The sequence below is a fragment of the Mauremys mutica genome, chromosome 6 (genome assembly GCF_020497125.1).
Source record: "Mauremys mutica isolate MM-2020 ecotype Southern chromosome 6, ASM2049712v1, whole genome shotgun sequence".
NCBI lineage: Eukaryota > Metazoa > Chordata > Testudines > Geoemydidae > Mauremys > Mauremys mutica.
In genome coordinates this window covers 90181278-90201235 of record NC_059077.1, presented here as the reverse complement: position 1 = coordinate 90201235, position 19958 = coordinate 90181278, and the positions used below count along the sequence as shown (strand labels likewise).

At 41.7% G+C, this 19958-nt stretch overlaps 1 protein-coding gene across 1 annotated transcript in view; it reads left to right on the top strand.

The window, feature by feature from the left end:
* The first annotated feature begins 280 nt into the window (after positions 1-280).
* The window catches only part of DMRT1 (doublesex and mab-3 related transcription factor 1), a 79895-nt gene continuing 60217 nt past the window's right edge, over positions 281-19958 (top strand). The window contains exons 1-2 of the mRNA XM_045022316.1: positions 281-877; positions 6095-6281. Of these exons, the coding sequence (XP_044878251.1) occupies positions 551-877; positions 6095-6281 (514 nt within the window). The 5' untranslated portion in view covers positions 281-550. The remainder of the gene's footprint in view (positions 878-6094; positions 6282-19958) is intronic.

Below are 19958 nucleotides of genomic sequence, written 5' to 3'. Positions count from 1 at the left end.
ACTCTATATTTGTAAATCAACTTCTCTTGGATTTTTGTGTAATATCTTATTTAGATTGTCCCACTTATCCCCAGGCCTGGAGCAAAGATAGCATGGACCTGGCCTGCTCAGCGCCCTGGGCCCTGCTGCAGCAGCTGGGCGGGCGGGAAGGAGTGGGAGGAGCTGGGAGGGAGAGGCCTCGCTTGCTTTCTCCTCCCGGGGAACGTTCCAAAAAGTATCCAGCATTCTGAAAAAAAGTAGCGAATGTTCCAAACCTGCTGCAGCCCGCCCGCCCGCCAAAACTCAGCCAGCACAGGGGGCAGGGGCTGGTGTGGTCAGTGTTACTCTCTCTGCTGCTGCTGCTGCTGCTGCAACCGCAGCTTCCAACTGGGCAAAGGGTGGGGGCAGCTCTCTTATTTGGGTCTCATCGCAGCGACTCCTTCCGTTGCTGCGGGAATTGGCTAATGCTTGTTAGCCGAACCTCTCTTCTCCCAGCCACTCCCTACCCCCCGAAGCATTAACTCCTTCCCCCGTCCCCCAATTGTGCAGGCGAACCAACCGGTTAGAGACGATGCCCAATGACTCATTCAACAAGCCCTCCGCTTCTTCGGACCATCATGTCCAGGGGGGTAAGATGTGCAGCTTTGGGAAAGCCGCCGTTCTGATGGCTGCTACTACTCCTGCCGCAGGTGGAGGTGGTGCCGGGGTCTTAGGTCAAGCCGCCGCCGCCACCGCCGCCTCGGGAAAGAAGTCTCCCCGTCTCCCTAAGTGTGCCCGGTGCAGGAACCACGGCTACTCCTCGCCGCTGAAAGGGCACAAGCGGTTCTGCATGTGGAGGGACTGTCAGTGTAAAAAATGCAGCCTCATCGCAGAGCGGCAGCGGGTGATGGCTGCGCAGGTGAGCTGGGGGATAAAGGGGGACCAGGCCTCCTCGATTGAATCACAAAAGGGGCCCAGGGCGGTGGAATGTGTCTTTCCTAGCACCTGTCTGAAACGCAGATACTTGACAGGCACACGGAGCAACCTGCAGTGCAGAGAGGGGTTTAAAAGCTCTTATTTCAGGTTGTCCCGTGCACAATAACGATTCCCCCACGGTTGCAGGTGCTGCTAGACAGTCAGTAGAAAAGCTTTCGCAAGAACATACATCCTGCTCCCAAAAGCCTCTTTCCCCTCAGATCTCCTCGAGTGTCTCCATGTTTCCCTCTCGACCCAATAGGCTGAAGTTCTGCTTTGCGGATGGCACATCTCTTATTACTCCAGACTGTCCGTTAAAACAGAGACTTGGGGAATTCCACCCTGCACCTACTCGCAACCTTTGATTATTTGCCGTTATATGGTTTCCATCTCACACAACTACTAAAATACATTCTTGATTACAAATAAATTTTATAAAACCCTTAAAACCTGCCTAGAGGCCTGCTAAGCGTTTTATTCATCTAAATTATCGACATCATGTCATTCCCTTTAGATGTTTTGGATAATGTCCATAAACGTACGTCTGTTTCACCGGTTTCTGTATTTATAAGCTGCTCAGAGTATGTTTTGAAAACGAACTTCCAAAGAAATTAAATAAGTGCCCACAGATATTTGCTTAAGTCTCCCACTGTAGTTTGACCGAGTATTGCTAACTTTGTAAGTAGAGTTGAATAGCTGCATTTCACAGATGTGAAGATAATACATACCAGGCTTTCAAGATGAATGGAAATAAATACAAATCAGGTTTTACAAGGCTAGAGTTTAACACATGCTTGTTTTTCCCTTTTGCAATCAACAACCTAAACCTGTAACCTAAATCTACACCAGAAAAAGAAAAAATCTTCTGAAGAGCAGGTGGATCTGTTTGAGTGAAAACACCCCAATAAAGTGACACTGGAGCCATGAAACTTATTTTGTTTGTTTTAAAATTGGCAAAGAATCTGAAACAGAAACATTTTAAAAACAGATTCTTGTCACACAGTGTTTTTTTCCTGTTAACAAATGACCACATATTTCCTCATCAGTTTGATATGTATATTTAATTTACCTTAGGTAAGGAAATAGTTATTTGTCTTCAAACTGTAAAATATTGATCTAACTGGATGGAAGCATCTGAACTCATTAAAGGAACATAAAAGGACCACATATTTTATTCACTCCTGATATAGACATAGATTAAAGATTTGAGAGTTTAACCTGTGTTGATTGCAGAAGCTGGTCCAATATGATATTTTTATGAAATGTAATTGGGTTTTTTACATCTACTATCATGCATATTTTGTTTAATCCTCTAACCAATGTAATGAATCAAAGAGTAAAACATGAGACTCTTAATAGGAAAACAATGACCTCAGGGGAAAAAAAAGAATTTCTTTAAATTTTGGAATTACAGTATGCAAAAGGAAAGAAGAAAATGATTGGATTATTTTTAATCTGAATAAAATGCTTTACTTTGCTGCTATCTCCAGAAAATGTGGTCTTGAAGAGCATCCTATATTAAGTAAAAGAAAGCTTTTCTTTATAATTTGTTACGACATTTTGACACTTTACTTACAGCAGTATTCAAAAGTGGTCTTAGTAAGTAGCAGATAACTAATATAGCAGATTTTTAATAATTAAATGTATTTCCACTGCAAAAATAAAATATGGTTATAAAATAAAACATGTTTATAAACTTTAAATTCTATTAAGACATTCGAGATGCAAGATTTCCAATGAAAATTTTGAATGATGCATTTTCTATTGTAAAATAGAACTTCACTTACCCTACATGGATATTTTTTAAAAAATCTTCATGTAAGATCAGCTAGTTTTCATATTTTTGTAGGTAACTGTTTAAGTTAATTATCTTAAAAATAATTGGGGGTCTGATCAACTCAATGAATGGTGTAAGCAGGATTGAGTTGTAGTTTTCCAGTTTGACGTGCTTATTTTTTCTGATGTTTTCTGTGTTTTTAGATATACTATGGTTCATTTCTAAGAGTAAAAAATGTTTTTCATAGTGTTTTAAAAACATGTTTCCCTTTAATTATCTGTTTAAAAAATATTGGCCATTCAAAGTTGTATGCTCTTGAGTTGCACTGGTTTTAAATTTAAAACTGGAAACTAATTATTGGTGCTGGAACTGGGGGGGTGCTGCTGCACTCTCTGGCTTGAAGGGGTTTCCATTATATACAGGATTTACAGTTTGGTTAAATGCTTCTCAGCACCCCCACTATAAAAATTGTTCCAGCAACACTGAAACTAATAATAGCTAATAGTCCAAGCTTGGTCCAATTCTGCATGGGAGTAACTTTACCCACTTAAGTAGTCCATTGAAATCTCAGTTATACATGTAAATGTTTGCAGGATTGGATCCATATAAATCCAGTTCTGCAAACCCATGCTTATGTGAGTAATTCTGTGTGTATAAGGGCTTCTTGGGTGAGAAAGATTGTGTGGCTTTGAGGTGCAACAGCCTGTCTTGCATTCCTTACTTGTGCAATTTTACTAGAATAAATTCTTTGCAGTCATTAGATGTACTTATGTGAGTAAAGGTTGCAGGATTGAAACCTCTGGATTCAATTCTGCAAGTGGTTTTCTCTCAGAACTTCCAGAATCCACATTAACTATAATTCCCTTGCTCCGTGACTGAAGTGTGTGGCTGGTTGACATATTTTTAAAACCTTGCAGTGCTGGGGTCAAGTTCCATCCCAGTCCTTGTTCTTGGACTGGGTCATGTACTCCCATTTTCCCCAAATATTGTTGTTTTTAGGAGGTCTTACTTAGAATCCTACAGTAATTATTTTGGAAAAATTATAGGTGCTTTTTTTATCTCAGTGGACATAATACACAGAGATCCTGTTGGGACATCCTGTGAAAAAGAACCATTTGAAATTTTAAACGTGTCAGTAAAAGTATCAGATTCTGTACAGATTGTTCTCATGCTGCTAGGTAGCTTCCACAATATGATTAACTCCTCTCTGCACATAGGCCCAGATGTCCAAAGGTATTTAAGCTCCTGAGTTTCATCTTACCACCTGTGTGGATCTGGACCCTAAACTTCATTGTGCCTTATTTGGGATGGCTGTCCTTACCTAATCCAGAGCTTCCTGGAAGCGCTGAATGTTCACACACATCATTTCAGTTGAATTTTTTTTATATATAGGAGTTAAGATCCTAAAATCGTCATTTACCACTCCGAATATATTTTGCAATGACCCATTTCCACCAGGTGGAATCTTCTAGCACCATTCAGCTGATAGGTTGCTGCTAGATTTTGCAAATGAAATTCCAAGAGCTTTTGTTGGAATATGTTTTTGTTACAAAAACCATTATTAAAAATGCTGCTTTTTGAGGTACAGCATCATTACAAAAGTAAAGAAAAATAATACTATTCAATGTAGTATAGAGGGAAGAAGAGGGTCTAGGTAAATTATACTGTGACATCTCAAAAACCGTGCCCAAAAAAATCAGTTGTCACCTCTTGTAAGTTTGAGGGTGATTTTCAAAATTCAAATGAAAACATGGACCAAACTGCCACCTATATGGGAAATCACAGCACAGGGGATTATAAACTCTGATGCCATGTCTGTGCTAGCCAAATGACTTGTTAGTGACAATGGGTGTTAGCCGTGGGTGCAGCTAACCACTGTTTTGCTGCCACTGCAGACAAGGAGAAATGATGTTGAGAACTGCAGCACAGTCGTTTTCCCCCAAGGGTACACATACCCCTGGTTGTATGCAGGGGTCTTCCAGGGGGTACATTGAGTCATCTAGATATTTACCTACTTTTACAACAGGCTACATAAAAAGCTCTAGCCAAGTCAGTACAAACTACAATTTAATACAGACAATGACTTGTTTATACTGCTCTATATACTAGACACTGAAATGTAAATACAATATTTATATTCCAATGGATTTATTTTATAATTCTATGGTAAAAATGAGAAAATCAGCAATTGTTCAGTAATAGTGTGCTGTGACACTTTTGTATTTTTATGTCTGATTTTGTAAGCAAGTAGTTTTTAAGTGAGGTGAACCTTGGGGTATGCAAGACTAATCAGACTCCAGAAAGAGGTCTGGAAAGGTTGAGAGCCACTGCTGTAGCAGGATGTGTGGATGACTTCTCTTTCTGAAGTGGTGCTGAACATGGTTTGGTTGTGGACTTGTGCCTACACTTGCAGAAGCTATTTTTGGTGCTGGTTGTGACATTTGTTGTCCACAACAGGTTATTTTGCTCATGAAGACGAGGCTGTAGTTTGCTAGCTCAGAGTTTCCCCTGGTTGTGTGTGTTGGTAGGATTGCTGTAGAATGAAGGGGAAATTCAGGCCACAGAACCCAGGGATCTGGAGTTCATTGGTACTGGAGGCATGCGTGTCTTGGTCTATGGTCTCCAGGGCAGCCATATTACCATGGGCTTTGTGATTGCTCTTGCCCTGCTTTCCTCCTGTGTGCCATGAAAACTTGCCTGAGGGGTTTCTGGGGCAGCGACCTGCAGGGCAACCCAAGAGCACTACTCCTCTAGGCACTGGCTTCCATGGATCTCCTGAGAGCTTCAGACTTGCCAGTTCTTGTGGGGCCAGAGCTCCACCCTGATGAAAAGCTGCAACAGCTACTCTGCAAGTGGGAGCTTTCAGAATTTCCTGCCCCGCTGAGATTATCTGTCTCCTTTGCCCAGATCCACAGCAAGTAGAAATAAACTAACAGCCACATATCTTTGAAAAATCTTCCTGTCTCTGCCCAAGCGTGACCGTATCAGCTGAATGCAGCTGACCCTGGCTGAATCTTTGATGAGAATGGTGTGATTTTAGCCAGTACTAAGTATTTAATTCCTATGCCTCTGCTGGAAACAGAAGATATATTTGTTTATGGGTGTACCATTTTACAAGAGTGTGTTGTGTTACCTGCGTAACCTAACTGAAGTTTGCATGGCTATCAATGAAGGTAAACTTTGATCCACATTGTTTCATAGCATCTCTTTCCTCTATACCCCTCAGAATGTTATTTTCCCCCTTTCATGTCCTAATATTAATAGTCATGAGTTGTTGGCATATGTTGTATGCCCCTTAGTTTGGGACTAGTGGATAATTTCCCTTGTAATTGTAATCATTGTCTACCTAGAGAGTAGACACAGAATAGTTGTTCTTGTTTCCAGGTGGCATTGAGAAGGCAGCAGGCCCAAGAAGAAGAGCTGGGGATCAGCCATCCCATCCCTCTGCCCAGTGCCCCAGAGCTCTTTGTTAAGAAGGAAAACAATGGTGGCAGCTCCTGTTTATTGTTGGAAAGCAACAGCCCAACACATTCAACAAACACAGCAACTACAGCATCCACCACCCCATCAGGTAAGGGAGTGGGGAGAAGAGAGAGGGGGGTTCTGCTCACTCTAATGAAGAGACCTGGTTTCAGAGAGATGCTGGTTTTTGTTTTCCATGCTTGTTACAGCTGCAGCGACTGGGCTGCTGTATGTTTCCTTCTCTTTTCTTTCCCACAGAGCAACATTGCTGTAGAAAGAAGTCTGACAGAAAAGGTGGGGGAGGGGGGCGGAATCAGCAAACAATTTTTCATATTTTTTTCTTTTTTAAAAAAATGTGGAAATCAAAATGGAAAATTTCAGAAACCATCAGCCAGTTCTTCTACTGTGTAGGTGTGAAACAAGTCTGCAGACTTAATGCAATCATTTCCATTCATATCTGGGATTTAAGAGTTCTCTCAACGCCATCGTGGCTGAAAATGAAGCCACTGGGGCCACATCCACAGCTGATGCAAATCATCAGAGTTCCCTTGGCGTCAGTGGGGTAACGCTGAAGATCTGATGCTTTGTCTTTACAAAACCTCACATATTTAGAAATACCAATTGGTTATAAACAAAAGTGAAACCAGCTTCACTGACTTCCATTGACCCAACTGAGAGAGATGAAAAATCAAATGAACACATTGAGAAGGAAACTGGATTTTTGTTTAGGTTTAGTAACCAGGGAGATGTTAGTAACATAGGTAAAGCAATTTGTTAAAAATATGTTTGTGAAATGAACATTGTCCCACTAACTAACTAAAGATCATCCCTGGCCAGTGTGCTTCTATATGTCAGCCAGCCGGCACCATTGCCTGCTCCAGTACATTTAGAGCTTAGTTCCTGCACCTGCCAAATGGAATTGCTATATCCCGTGTTGACCAGGCAAGCCCTCTGGGTCCAATCCCTGTACGCACAGAATGGCAGTTCCATGATTTCCGTGTGTTGAGAGGGCATTGTTTTGGGTTGTGTGTAGAAAAATTGTTTGTTGGAATTAACAAGTCAGATTCTGTTTTCATTCAGAAACAATTCTGTTAAGATCGTCTTTGGTTGACCATGAGCCCTTTCATAAAAAGAAATACATTTGGAACACTGGGTTTTGTTTGTGGTGGGGAAGGCTGGTTAAGGATTAAAACAGCTTGTAAAATCACTTACAGAGATTGTGGTTAATTCAGACAAAAGAGGGGAAAAACTTACTCCAATAAATCCAAAAAATGAGATCACGTTGCAATCAGTGAAACATTCAGAAACTTCAGTCTCAATGGATATAGAATGGAGTATTTAACATACTCAGTTTTTACTACAATAAAAATGTGCATTCAGCACCCTTGGCAATATTATAAAAAATACATAGATCCATAAAAAGATCTTAGGAGAACTTTATGCTGAACTAAAAAATGTAAAGTGTAAATACTGCCAATTTCAAAATCTGTAGAAATATTTTTAAAATTTGAGTAAAGGACTAATTAATTATAAACATCTTTCAGCCCACTATTTTTTTAAGTGGAGTGTCTTTGTCAGTATGTCAGATAATGATGTTCTTCAACATAATAGCTCCATGTTCTTCTTTAGCATTTTAATAAATAGCACAATGTAGGCAGCAGCATTGATAATATTGTGCTTAGACCTTTGCAAAGTAGATGCATTTCCAACAAAGGACAAAATAGGGGTCAGCATTCGTTTGCCAGAAATGAATTCAGAAATCATGTACAGTATCTGGGAATGAAAACTTGGGCTGAGATTTTCAAAAATAGGAGCCTATGTCCATATTTAGGCACCTAAATAAGGCCCTGGTCCTATAAACACTGACACATATCCATAACTTCAAGCACACACACAGTCACATTAGTGAACTCCTGGCCCAGTTGAAATAATTGCAAGTTCTGCCACTGACTGCAGTGACGTACTGTTTTCACCATTGACTTTGATGTGACTACTTGTGTCCTTCAAGTTAAGGACACGCATAAATATTTGCAGGATTGAGGCCCGAGTGGCCTGATTTTCAGCCCTGTGCACCTGGCTACTCCTACAGAAGTTGCTGTTCAGCACCTTTGGAAATTAGGCTTCTTAGCTGCCCCAATAGAGATGTACGCACCTAACTTGGTCTTTAGCTCTGGATAGTGCCCCTCAGTTATATTACGTCTGTGCCTGTTTTCCTCCCTAGATGCAAGTACTGAGAAGCACAGGTATATATGTCTATATTAATATATATAGATTAAACTTCCTTTGCAGGGGATCTTTATATGGTTAATATGGCGCCAGCCCTAGAATGAGAGCTGCAGAGAATCTTCCCCTTTGCAATCCAGGGTGCTTCCAGGTATCCTGCGCTTGTGTTTAATCTGTTTAATGTTACTCTCAAGCGAGAATTTAATAAGTCACCTGATTTGGAGACGAAATGAGTGGATTGCGTGTTAATGGAATGAGGGGACAATAGGGGCGTGGAAAAGCAAGACAAAGGGGGCAGCAGTAATGAAAAACTCCACTTTTAAAAACAGAGTCTAGGAATCCAATTCTAGTGACCAATCATATCATGAAAGACCCAAAGCCTTCAAATGTGCCACATGAATGAAATATAATGATGACTCATGGTGAAGCTGGTATGTACTTGGGCAGCCACACTCCTATTTTTAGTGCACTAGCTTGCGGAGAGCTAGCATGTCTGTCCACCCACACTGGGAAGCTCCGTTCCAGCTACGGTGTAGACATACCCTTAGAAAGGTAGCAGGCCGTGCCTCACTCTCATGAAAAGGAACTGCAGGGGTTGAATAGAGCTGGTTCATAGCAGCCTGGCATGTGGGTCCTATTTTGGAGGTGGTGATGTTGTGCCCCAGAGTCTAAATTTTCACTGAAAATAAAAATGAAGTCTTTAGCTCTGACAGTTGAAAAGATAACCTTCCAAATATGAATGGAATATAATTGATGGAGCGGTGTCTGCCTGAGTCTGCAGGCAGCCTGAGCTCTGAATTCTGAACTGCTCCCCTTTATCTCCTTGGCGTTAGGGAGAGAGATTGCAGGATGACCCTTCCCCAAGGAATGTGTGGGGAGGAGAGGAGGGAGCAGAGACAGAGGAGATGGCCCAACACACCACTGCATACAGCCCTCCCCCGAGGACAAAAGCCCCATTAGTGCCCCACTGTGCTAGATCCTGTACAAACGCATAGTAAAAGTTAATCTCTGGTCACTCTATATAGATGAGACAGACAAAGGATGGAAGGGGCAACAGAGACACAGAGTGGGGAAGTGACTTGCCCAAGGAAAGGTCAGACAGTAGGTCAGTGTCAGAGCTAGGGTTAGAAGCCAGGTTTGCTGAGTGCAGTCTTGTGCCCTCTCCATGGGATCATGCTGCCTGACCTTTCACGGGGCCTTGTTTGTATGTAGATGCAGCTCTTTGGAAAACAACCATCTACAGTAGTAGTCAATGCTGACTGAGTCAAACCGTGCCCTGAGCTGGAGGCAGACTGCTTTCATTGACACCCAGGAGAATGATGCAGACACCCCGGAGGACTCCTGTGAGGACAAAACTCACTCTGTCTAACAGTATATAGTACACAGGAGGTCATAGTGACAATAGTTAATTCTATTCCTTATGCAAGCTGTTGGCTTTAAAGGCTTAGTAATTTTTCTTTTGAACTTCATCACACTGCACATAGTTTGTGTGTGAAGGAGTCACACAAATCATATAGGATGCCAGGGAGAGAGGGACTTTCCTCATTGTATCTATTTTATTGGCAGGTCAGAAATATTATGATATCTTGAAAACCCAGAGACAATTTTTCAGACCTCTTGCGACACACCATTTTTGGAAAAGAGGAAAAATGAGATGTACTGGTGCTAGAACAGCTGCTTGCCCATGTACCGTTTCATTCTTGGTGACCGTGTTTAGATTGAAAGGTGCTTATTATTTTCCAGAATCAGAAAGAAAATAAACATGGGAGTTTGCAGGGCAGTTGGCAGGAGTAGCATGGGAGCAAATGAAACAGTTTGGGCAGGACACGTAATGAGATCTGCTTACAGAAGTTCTGTGTTACTGGGCAATTTTCCTGAAATGTATCATCTGGTTTAACTGTAGTGCACAGATTCTGTAATGCTCAGTAAAAAGCCAGGATTTGGGAGCGTTTAACGCAACAGTGAGTTCCTCGTGTTTTGTTTTGTTAATTTAATGTAGTGGGCAAAATTCAGAGATGAGTCTTAGGGGAGACTGAGCTGATGTGATTGTACCTTTCAAATGGCCTTTCTTTTAGTCCCAGAGTCATCTACGATCCCCACAAATGTGATGTCCCCACACTTCTTTGGTTTACATCAGAAACGCAGAGCCATGAAATGGAGGTTGCAGAGGGAGCCACTCACATGAAAGGAAGGAATCTCAAGGCATTTTCATGGAAGAAATGTAATAATTTGTGCCCTCATTTTGGGGTTTTGTCACACATTATGCCTTGGCAAGTTGGGTGGTATGGGCGTAACATACACATTGAGGTGACCAGAAGATGCTGTAGGATACTTCAGCTTTCTGGGTCTCCCCCATGTGTATGCAATTGAGACTCCCCCAAGATTTAGCATACTAAAGCTCGCACCCACTTATCACCAGGCAGCTTTACACATTGTGGGCTTCTCCTCCCTGTTAGGTTTCCTACAACCTTAATCAGGGCATCATTTCTTTGCCTCCATAATGGCACTGGTTCTGATCAAGTTAAATGTACCATTATTAGCACTTAGTAATCCATTTCCAGTGTCGACCGCACCTAGCTCAATGGTCCCCAGTCCTGATTAGGGGCATCTGGGTGCCACTCAGATATAAATATTTAATAGTACTACAGTTTCATTTCAGATAGAATATAGGTTTAACAAAATCTGTAATCTGGCCCATATATAGGAGAAAAGGTCCAGATGAAATACAGAACCGACACTTTGTTAATGTCACTGGACTAAAAAAATTGAAGATTTAGTTCATTGTTATTTTTCCTTTTGATACATTTATCATTAATGATGGAAACAAAGGTGTTTTCTTCATATTTCACTTGGTAGGATCTCCCTTTATTAAGAGACTATTGGAGGAGTGGTGGAGGTTTTCTACATATCGTTAGGTAGTTATGTGGTTATTGGTCCATTGGCAAAGTAGCATTTAAGTGTTTACAAGTAGAGCCTTGAAAATCTGTGGCTATCTGCTTTATAGCCGCAGATACCCGCATCTGTGGATATCCGCAGACCATTTTTGCGGATTGTGGATCAGATGCGAATACAAATTTTGTATATAGCGCCCTTCAAATCTGTGGATACCCACTTTATATCCACAGACCGTTTTTGCAGATCGGATGCGGATACAAATGTTGTATCTGTGCAGGGCTCTATTTACAAGTACACAATGTTTTGTAAATGATGCATAGAAACTTAAATTTTAAAAAACTTCTTTAGTAAAGTTTTTTCAGTTAGAAAATATTGAAAGACTTTGTTTTAGGTTGCCAATTGCAAAGAAGCCTATGGATGTTATGTGCTGAACTCTCACAGGCATTCACTGGGATTTGGGCACCCAGGCCCAGATCCTCAAAGGTATTTAGGTCCCCAACTCCCATTGAAATCTGGGCCTTAAGTCCCTTAGGCCTCTTTGGAAATCTCTCCTTTACCCTTTAATTTCCCCTTTTCCTTCTTTTCCCTTAGTCTTTCACTATGTTCATGCTTAAACAAGAGCCTGAGTCGGGGTATGGAGGAGTAGGTCATTATGCCCCTGTATGGGCACCCAGTCCAGTCACAATCTCTAAAACAAAGGAAAATTTAGGCAACAGTTGCTATTGATGAGCTATTAGATTGTGAGATGTTCTCCCAAGGGAACTGTCAAAAGCCCCATTGCTTGGGTAATTTTCAAACTGGACTGGACAAAGACCCATGGAAAAATATGGAAATGAACAATCCTGCACTGTCAGGTATGTGGGCTAAAGAGCCTGCCAATAATAGGTCTTTTCTGTTTCTGATTTCTGTGATTCAGTACGGGATTTGTAGGTGGTATTGGACAGTGGACTGGATGTGATCTCACAATGCACAGCCATTGCAACCATGGCAAGTCTTCTGCTTGCTATGAATTCTCTATACAGGGGATCCCTGTTGTCGAGCAAGTGGGGTATTACTGCTTCTCTCTTTGTTGCTTTGGTACAGCCATATTTAGGAATGCCGCAGAGACTTTTGAGCATCTCATTATAAAAAAGGCATAGATAAATCCGAGAGAATCAAGAGAAAGGTGGCAGAAATGATGTACAGCTTGTCAAAAAGGAGACTAAGGGTGGATATTACAGTCTATAAATATCTGAACGGTAATAATATGAAGGAGGAGGAGTGATTATTTACAGTACTTGAGACTGCATAACAAGGAGCAATGGCTTGAAACTAAAAAAAGGAAAACATTAAATTAGACATTAGACACTTTTTTTCCTACCTGGAAGTGCAGTTAGGCAATAGAATGACCTGCCTAAGGACAAGGAGGTAAGTGAAGCATAATTGTAAGCACAGGCGGCGAGTTATATGTGCCCATGTTCCACCAGTATTCAGGAATGTGGGCCCGGATCCACCAATGTTTGGGCTTATATTTTCATAGCCGTCCTGTCCATAGGAGGGACCGGGGCAACCGCCCCGGGCCCCATGCTTTGGGGGGCCCTGCACTTCAGGGGGACACAGGGTCCAGGGCGGCCTGGGGGGTTAGCAGGAGGCCTGGCGGTGGCAGCAGCAAGCAACCCAGCCCCAGCCTGCCCCGCCCTCCTCCTCCTCTTCCCGCCCCTACTCCACTCCCACCCCACTCCACCCCTTCCCCTAAGCCCCCACCCCGCCTCTTCCTGCCCCTGCTCCACCCCTGCTCCACCCCTGCCCCCAAACCCCCGCCCTAGCTCTTGCTGGCTTCTGCCCCCCCCCCCCCCCGAGCAACATCGGGAGCCAGCGGGGTGGGGCGGAGCGGGGCGGCTGGGGCCGGGTCAGTCGCTGCTGCTGGCACCAGACCCTCCACTAACCTCCCAAGCCATCCGTTACCCCATGTCCCCCTGAAGGGCGAGCCCCCCGAAAGTGTGGGGCCCAGGGCAGTTGCCCTGGTCCATCCTATGGATGGGACAGCTCTGCTTAGACCCATTCTGGGCACCGGCAAAAGTTATACAAACCTGGCGCCCATGATCGTAAGAGGTGTTCAGGAGAATGTTAGATAACATACTTGATGATTAATATGGAGGGTGAATACTGATCAATGCGGAGGTTAAACTAGAAGATGACCTACATCTCCTGCAGCTTTGTTTTCTCCTGTGTGATTCAGTGCCTATGGACTATGGTCAGGATTTGACTACACTTAAATAAATCAGAATTTAAATCTTAATGTTACAGGATAGTTTCTCCCCGAGTACGTTCTCAATTTATTCTCCACTCCTGTAGTTTGACGAGTGTGTATTTTACTACATCTTTCCTGGTTCTGTTGTTAAATATAGGTGTTACATCATCTTCCCTACAGTTCACATGAGTGTCTCTCTCTCTCTCCGTGGAATAAATCCTGAAGTAGCACATATGCTTGCTTAAGGCCAGACACCTTTGTGGAAATACCGTACTAATGCAGCAGAAATACAGCAAGCCTGCAATTTTCCAAGTGGAAATCTTTGGGTGAAATGTTCATGACTTTCTTTTCCAGTTTTCAACTTGCTTGAACATTTTTGACGAAATTTCAATTTTTTTTGAAAAACTAGTTAAAAAAACGTGTGTGTGGAGGGGGGAGAGATGGGGGAAGGTCGCTAAAAACTGTTTTCCCACCAACTCCAGAGAAGAGCTCGTTAAGGGGATTCTTCACCCTGGTGCATATGCTGGGGAGAGCTCTCTGCACTGCCATATGGAAATGGGGGCGGGGCCGGTGGGTTTGTACACAGTGTGAATGCACTAGGGCCATACTTCTCATTGGTGGGAACACTGAGCTGCATCTGCCGCTACTCCTCTAAATCTTGCTGCCATTGGTCAGGGGCTGAATACGTGTGTGTGGAGGACCCAAGGCACATGCTGGTGCTGAGTCTCTTTTCCCTGGGTCCTGCTGTACTTCAGAAGTTTTCTTTTACTAGGGCTTTCTTTGATTTATCAGCATTTCCCCCCTGTATTAATGATTCCTTGCTTTTTTCAGAACATTATGGTAGATCCTCTTTTACTTGGGCTACTCTGAATCTGCAGCGCCTTTTGGATCAGCATTTCTGACATATGCTGAGATTTTCAAAGGCACAGATGAGAAAGATCCTTAGCTGGGGTAAGCCGTCATAGTGCTCCATTGACTTCAGTGGTGACAATTTACACCAGCAGAGGGTCTGCCCTAGGTGTCTAGCTCCCATTGAAAGCCTGTGGGAGCTAGTTGCCTGTCTGTGCTTTGTGCCTCTGAAAATTGCCACCATAATCTGATATTGTGCAGTAGATCTGCATCCTAATTTGAGGGGTTACTTGTTCCTGGCGTATGTTATAAACACTGAGACAAAGAATTTTGGTCCATTATGATTTTTTGTATAGGGACACTGTATTATTAATCTCTCTGTGCCTAATTGTTTGTTCCTTCCCGTGCCCTTGAAATATTTCCTATTATTTATCTGAATGTGTGGTGTTTTGCTGATTTTAAAAAAAAAAGATTAAAAGTGGAGCCTGAAAGATTATTGCACGCTTCCTTAATTAAATTCTGACACTGTTCCATTTGTTCCTTTGCCCCATATTTTATACCTCAAAAATCCTAGTTCTTTCTGTTTCGTTTTTGATGGTCCTTCCTTATTTATAGGGCCCTACCAAATTCATGGCCATGAAAAACATGTCATGGACCGTGAAATCTAGTCTCCCCCCTTGAAATCTGGTGTTAATTGTGTACTTTTACTCTATACTATACAGATTTCACAGGGGAGACCAGTGTTTCTCAAATTGGGGGTCCTGACCCAAAAGGGAGTTGCAAGGATGTCACAAGGTTATTTTAGGGGGGGGGTAGCAGTATTGCTGCCATTACGTCTGCGCTGCCTTCAGAGCTGGGCAGCTGGAGAGTGGCGGCTGTTGGCCAGGTGCCCAACTCTGAAGGCAGCTCCCGGTCAGCAGCTGTGCAGAAGTAAGCGTGGCAAAGCCATAGCATGCCACCCTTACTTCTGTGCTGCTGCCTTCAGATCTGGGCAGCCAGAGAATGTCAGCTGCTGACTGAGAGCCCAGCTCTGCAGGCAGCAATGCAGAAGTAAGGGTGGCAATACCATACCATCCCACCCTTACTTCTGTGCTGCTGCTGGCGGCGGCTCTGCCTTCAGAGCTGGACTCCTGGCCAGCAGCTGTCGCTATCTAGCTGCCCAGCTCTGAAGGCAGTGCAGAAGTAAGAGTAGCAGTACCACAATGCCCCCTACACTAAACTTGCAACCCCCCCCAACTTATTTTTGGATTGGGACCCCTACAATTACAACACCGTAAACTTTCAGATTTAAATAGCTAAGATCATGACATTTATGATTTTTTAAATCCTATGACCATGAAATTGACCAAAATCGACTGTGAATTTAGTAGGGCCCTACTTATTTATAGGGTTGGCAGAACTTGGTTTTTATTTGTTTTATAATTTTGACAGATAATATTAATGTTTATTTTTAAGCATTTTTTCCATTTTTATTGTTTTTAAATTTTCACAGCTGCATATAATTGTGGGGGGTCAACATCACATGTAAAAAAATACAGTTAGAAATTCGAATAAGTTCTCAACCAGCGTTTTTCCTGCATTGCGTATTTGTACATTTCTAGTATTATCAGTGGAAATATTTCTGCATTGGTTATGCACATGAACATCTTTACCAACATTTACCCATAAAAACCTAGTTCTTCCAAGCCTACTTATTTATCGTATTGGCCCTTACTTCACATTTAGTCTATTTATTGCTAGAGGGTCTGTGTGACCAATAGCTTAGCTTTGAACATTTTCTTACTGGATTTTTCCTTTCTGATGCTTATTCACGTTATTCCCTAAACTCGTCTTAACTGTGGTGTTCAGTGATCCCACAATGCTTACAAGGGCTCTACTTTATTTGCTGTCTGATTCCAGATGTTTGTTAATAGCAGTAGGAGAGTCACAGCGCCCCACCCAGACTCTGCCTGGGAAACTCAGCACTTCCAGGCTCTAGTACCATACAGTCCTTCCTCTCTGAAGTTCATTGTCCTTGTTTTCACCTGTGTTTGCTCTCGTATTAGTCACAGTCACAAATTTGACTAGATCAATCAGTTCATGGATTTCCTACACACATGGTATTCCACCAGACATCCAGGAGGAGATTTTCGAAGGCTCACCATCTACTTAGGTGCCCAGCTTTCAAAGGAAGGTGGGTGCCTAATTGTTCTTTAAGTTTTTGCATTTAATCATACCTTCTGTGAGGCGTAACATTAAGGACAACATTTTCAAACATGAGTGCCTCGCTGTAGGCACCCATAAATCTAGACTTATGCACCTAAATAAACAGCCTAATTTCTGTTGGCTCTGAACTATTGAGAGCTTTGAATCAGCCGATTTATTTAGATATTTAAATATGGTTTTTAGGTGTCTCAGTTTGAAAAATTTGCCCTAACTTCCTTTCTAATTCTCCTTTACACCTTTGGCTAAATTTTCAGAGAGGCCTCTACCAGGTTTCTCTGTATACACAGGCCATTTACACGCTCAGAGCCAGGTCCTCGGCTGCTGCAAAACATAGCTCCAAAGATCTGGCCCTCAGTTGCTGTGCATTATTGCTTGTGTATGTAACTGATAGATTGTGCATGTGCAAAAGTCATTTGTGGTCAGTTTGCATTTTCATGGACACATTTTTTTGTGAGAATAAATTCTGTCACTTGCATACACTAGTAATCACGTGCAAGAATTATGTGTGAGGTTATTTGCACTCACTAATGCAGGCCACTATATACATATGGATGGTTCTATACCATTCCTAGCCAGGTTCTACCAACAGTGTCTGCATAGTAAAAAAGAACTCTCATTATTACTAGTTGGTGTTTTTCAGAAACCTTTTGGATTTCTGTCATCACGTTGCTTCTAAACAAGTGGTCTCTAGCAAATTCCGACCATCAGCTACTCCCTTTGTTATTTTTAGTGTGAGCTATAATGATTTTATCCCAGTCATATTTCCTCCAAGGTCTTCTATCTCAGATACTTGTAAAGCTATCCCTCCCTACTAATGTTTTCTTTGATCTTCTTGTTAATAACTTAAATCCATACTGATTTTGTTTCTCCTCCTCTTGTGTTTGCTCCTCTGAATCTGCAGGATGTTTTTAATCATTGTCTGGGGGGTTTCTTTCCTAATTTCTTTTTCCATAATATTTCTTCCTCTTTTTAAAAAAAAAGTTCTTGTGTTATTTAACCAATGTTCCTATTAAAAATTTAATTCTCATATGTTATACTGAATTTAAATATTTGTAATTTCCTTTCTCTCTCTTTCTCACACACACACACACAGTGGTCATGCTCATAGCAAGTGCAGTGAGGTTGAAAACTACATTTCATTATAACCCCTTACTTTTACATGCTCATAATTTTCTAAAACACCAACCTTTTGGGCCCCAGTCAGGCAAACACTCCTACATGTTTGTAATTTTATGCACATGAACGGTCCCATTGAGTATAAATATCTCTGTGCATTAAGTTAGGAGTGTGCATGAGTTTGGAGGATCAGGGCCTTAGTTCAGAAATTTTGAATGCTTGCTCTCTGTCCAAGGGTGAATTTTTTTGTGTGTGAAAGTTTGAGCAAAATGTCAACTATTTTTGAATAACAGAATATGTGTGTGGGAAAGGGAGAATATATTTTCCCCACTTAGAAAAAAAAAATCTTGCCCCTCCTTTTTACTCAGCAATGTAACAAACTGCTGACAACTCTGTAAGTTGTTTGTACTGTTGTTGTAGCCATGTTGGTCCCAGTATATGAGAAAGACAGTGTATGGGAGGTAGTATTTTTATTGGATCAACTTCTGGTGAGGTAATAACTTTTAACGGACCAATTTCTGTTGCTGAGAGAGACGAGCTTCTGAGCTACACAGAGCTCTTCTTCTGGTCCATAGCGCGAAAGCTTGTTTCTTTCACCAACAGAAGTTGTTCCAATAAAAGATATTACCTCACCCACCTTGTTTCTTTTACCTTGTAAGTTGAAGAAGAACTATAATATGTCAGATATCACGACTGGTGCCTTTATTTGATTTGGGGGGAAATTGCTTTTTATAATTTAACAAAATTAGGAATACTTTAATATTGCATACTGAACACATGCAGTAGATTTTTTTTTTGAGAGAAATACACTTAAGGATGAACAAATTGGGCCCAATCCACTCCCACTGAAATCAGTGGGGGTGTTTCCAGTGACTTCAGGAGGAGGTGGATCAGGCCCAATGTAAATAAATGCACAACTGAGAAGCTGGTTATGCCATATGTTTCTTCCAAACATACAGTCTCCCACCTACTGGCCAACTCTCCTGCCTCCTCCTTATTTTCTCAAATTGTTTTGCCTTTTAAAATAGTTTTTGTCGTTTTAAGTGAATTTAAGACCTTAAAGTGACTTTTTTTTTAACATTATGATGGGAACAAAGGGAATCCTAATAGTAATATTGGCTCATTACTTGCTGGAAATGATAGAATTGTCAATAGTAATGCAGAAAATGAAGGAGGGGTCAATAAATATTCCTGTTCTAAACCTGGGGAAATGCCAGATGATGTAGTCACATCATAGGATGAAGATTAAATACTTTCCATTCTAACAAAAACTAAGGAGGGTGTTAAACAGGAGCTACTCAAAGTAGACATTTTAAATTAACAGGTCCAGATAACTTGTATCCAAGAGTTTTGAGAGAGATGGCCAAGGAGCTCACTGAACCACTAATGTTGCTTTCTTTTTCAATAATTCCTGGGCCACTAAGGAAGTTCCAGAAATTGGGTCACCTTGATCCGGGGGGTTAGTTTAGCTTTCAGCATAGGTTAGAACAGGGTCAGGGCTCTTCTAACCTGCACAGGCTAAAACAATATTAGGGACCATTCTGTCAGCACAGTCTGGTAGTTAGGGCACTTAGTTAGGAGGTGGGAGACCCAAGTTCCAATCGCGTTCCAGTGATTACTTAATTATTCATAAGTAGTAGAACAGCTTCAAGAGGAGAAAGCCACATGCCAGAATATCCCATAAGCCAGTGGTTAGGGCACTCTCCTAAAATAGCAGAAATGCAAATTCAAATCCTTTCTCCACATCAGACAGAGGGGGAAATTGAAACTGGGTCTCCCACATGGGTCCCCTAACCATTGAGCTAATATTTACTTACAATGGAGGAGCCAGCAATGCTTTCTCTGGCCATTCTGTGAACCCGTTACTATGCTTCTATCTAAATGCTGAAAATCTGAATTAAATTAAATTGGGACAAAACAAGCTGTTTTGACTTTTTTCAGTCCGGTAGAAACTATTTGGCAAACTCAACACAAATTCACCAATAGTTTCAGTTGACCTGAAACTGCATTTTTTGTCAAATAAACTGTTTATCAAAAAAATGTTACTCCATTCTCCTTCTGAGTGCTTTACCTTGCAATCTTAATAGTGTTCTTTTTAACGTTGTGCTTTTTAATTAATTTCTTAATTTATATTGCACCTTTCTTGCCAAGTAAAATATAGTCATTTGACATTGGTTTAAAACTTAATTTTAGTTCAAACTTGAAAAAAACTTTATATCAGGAAGCATTTGCTTATGCTAGTAAACTCAGATCATGACTCCAGCGTTA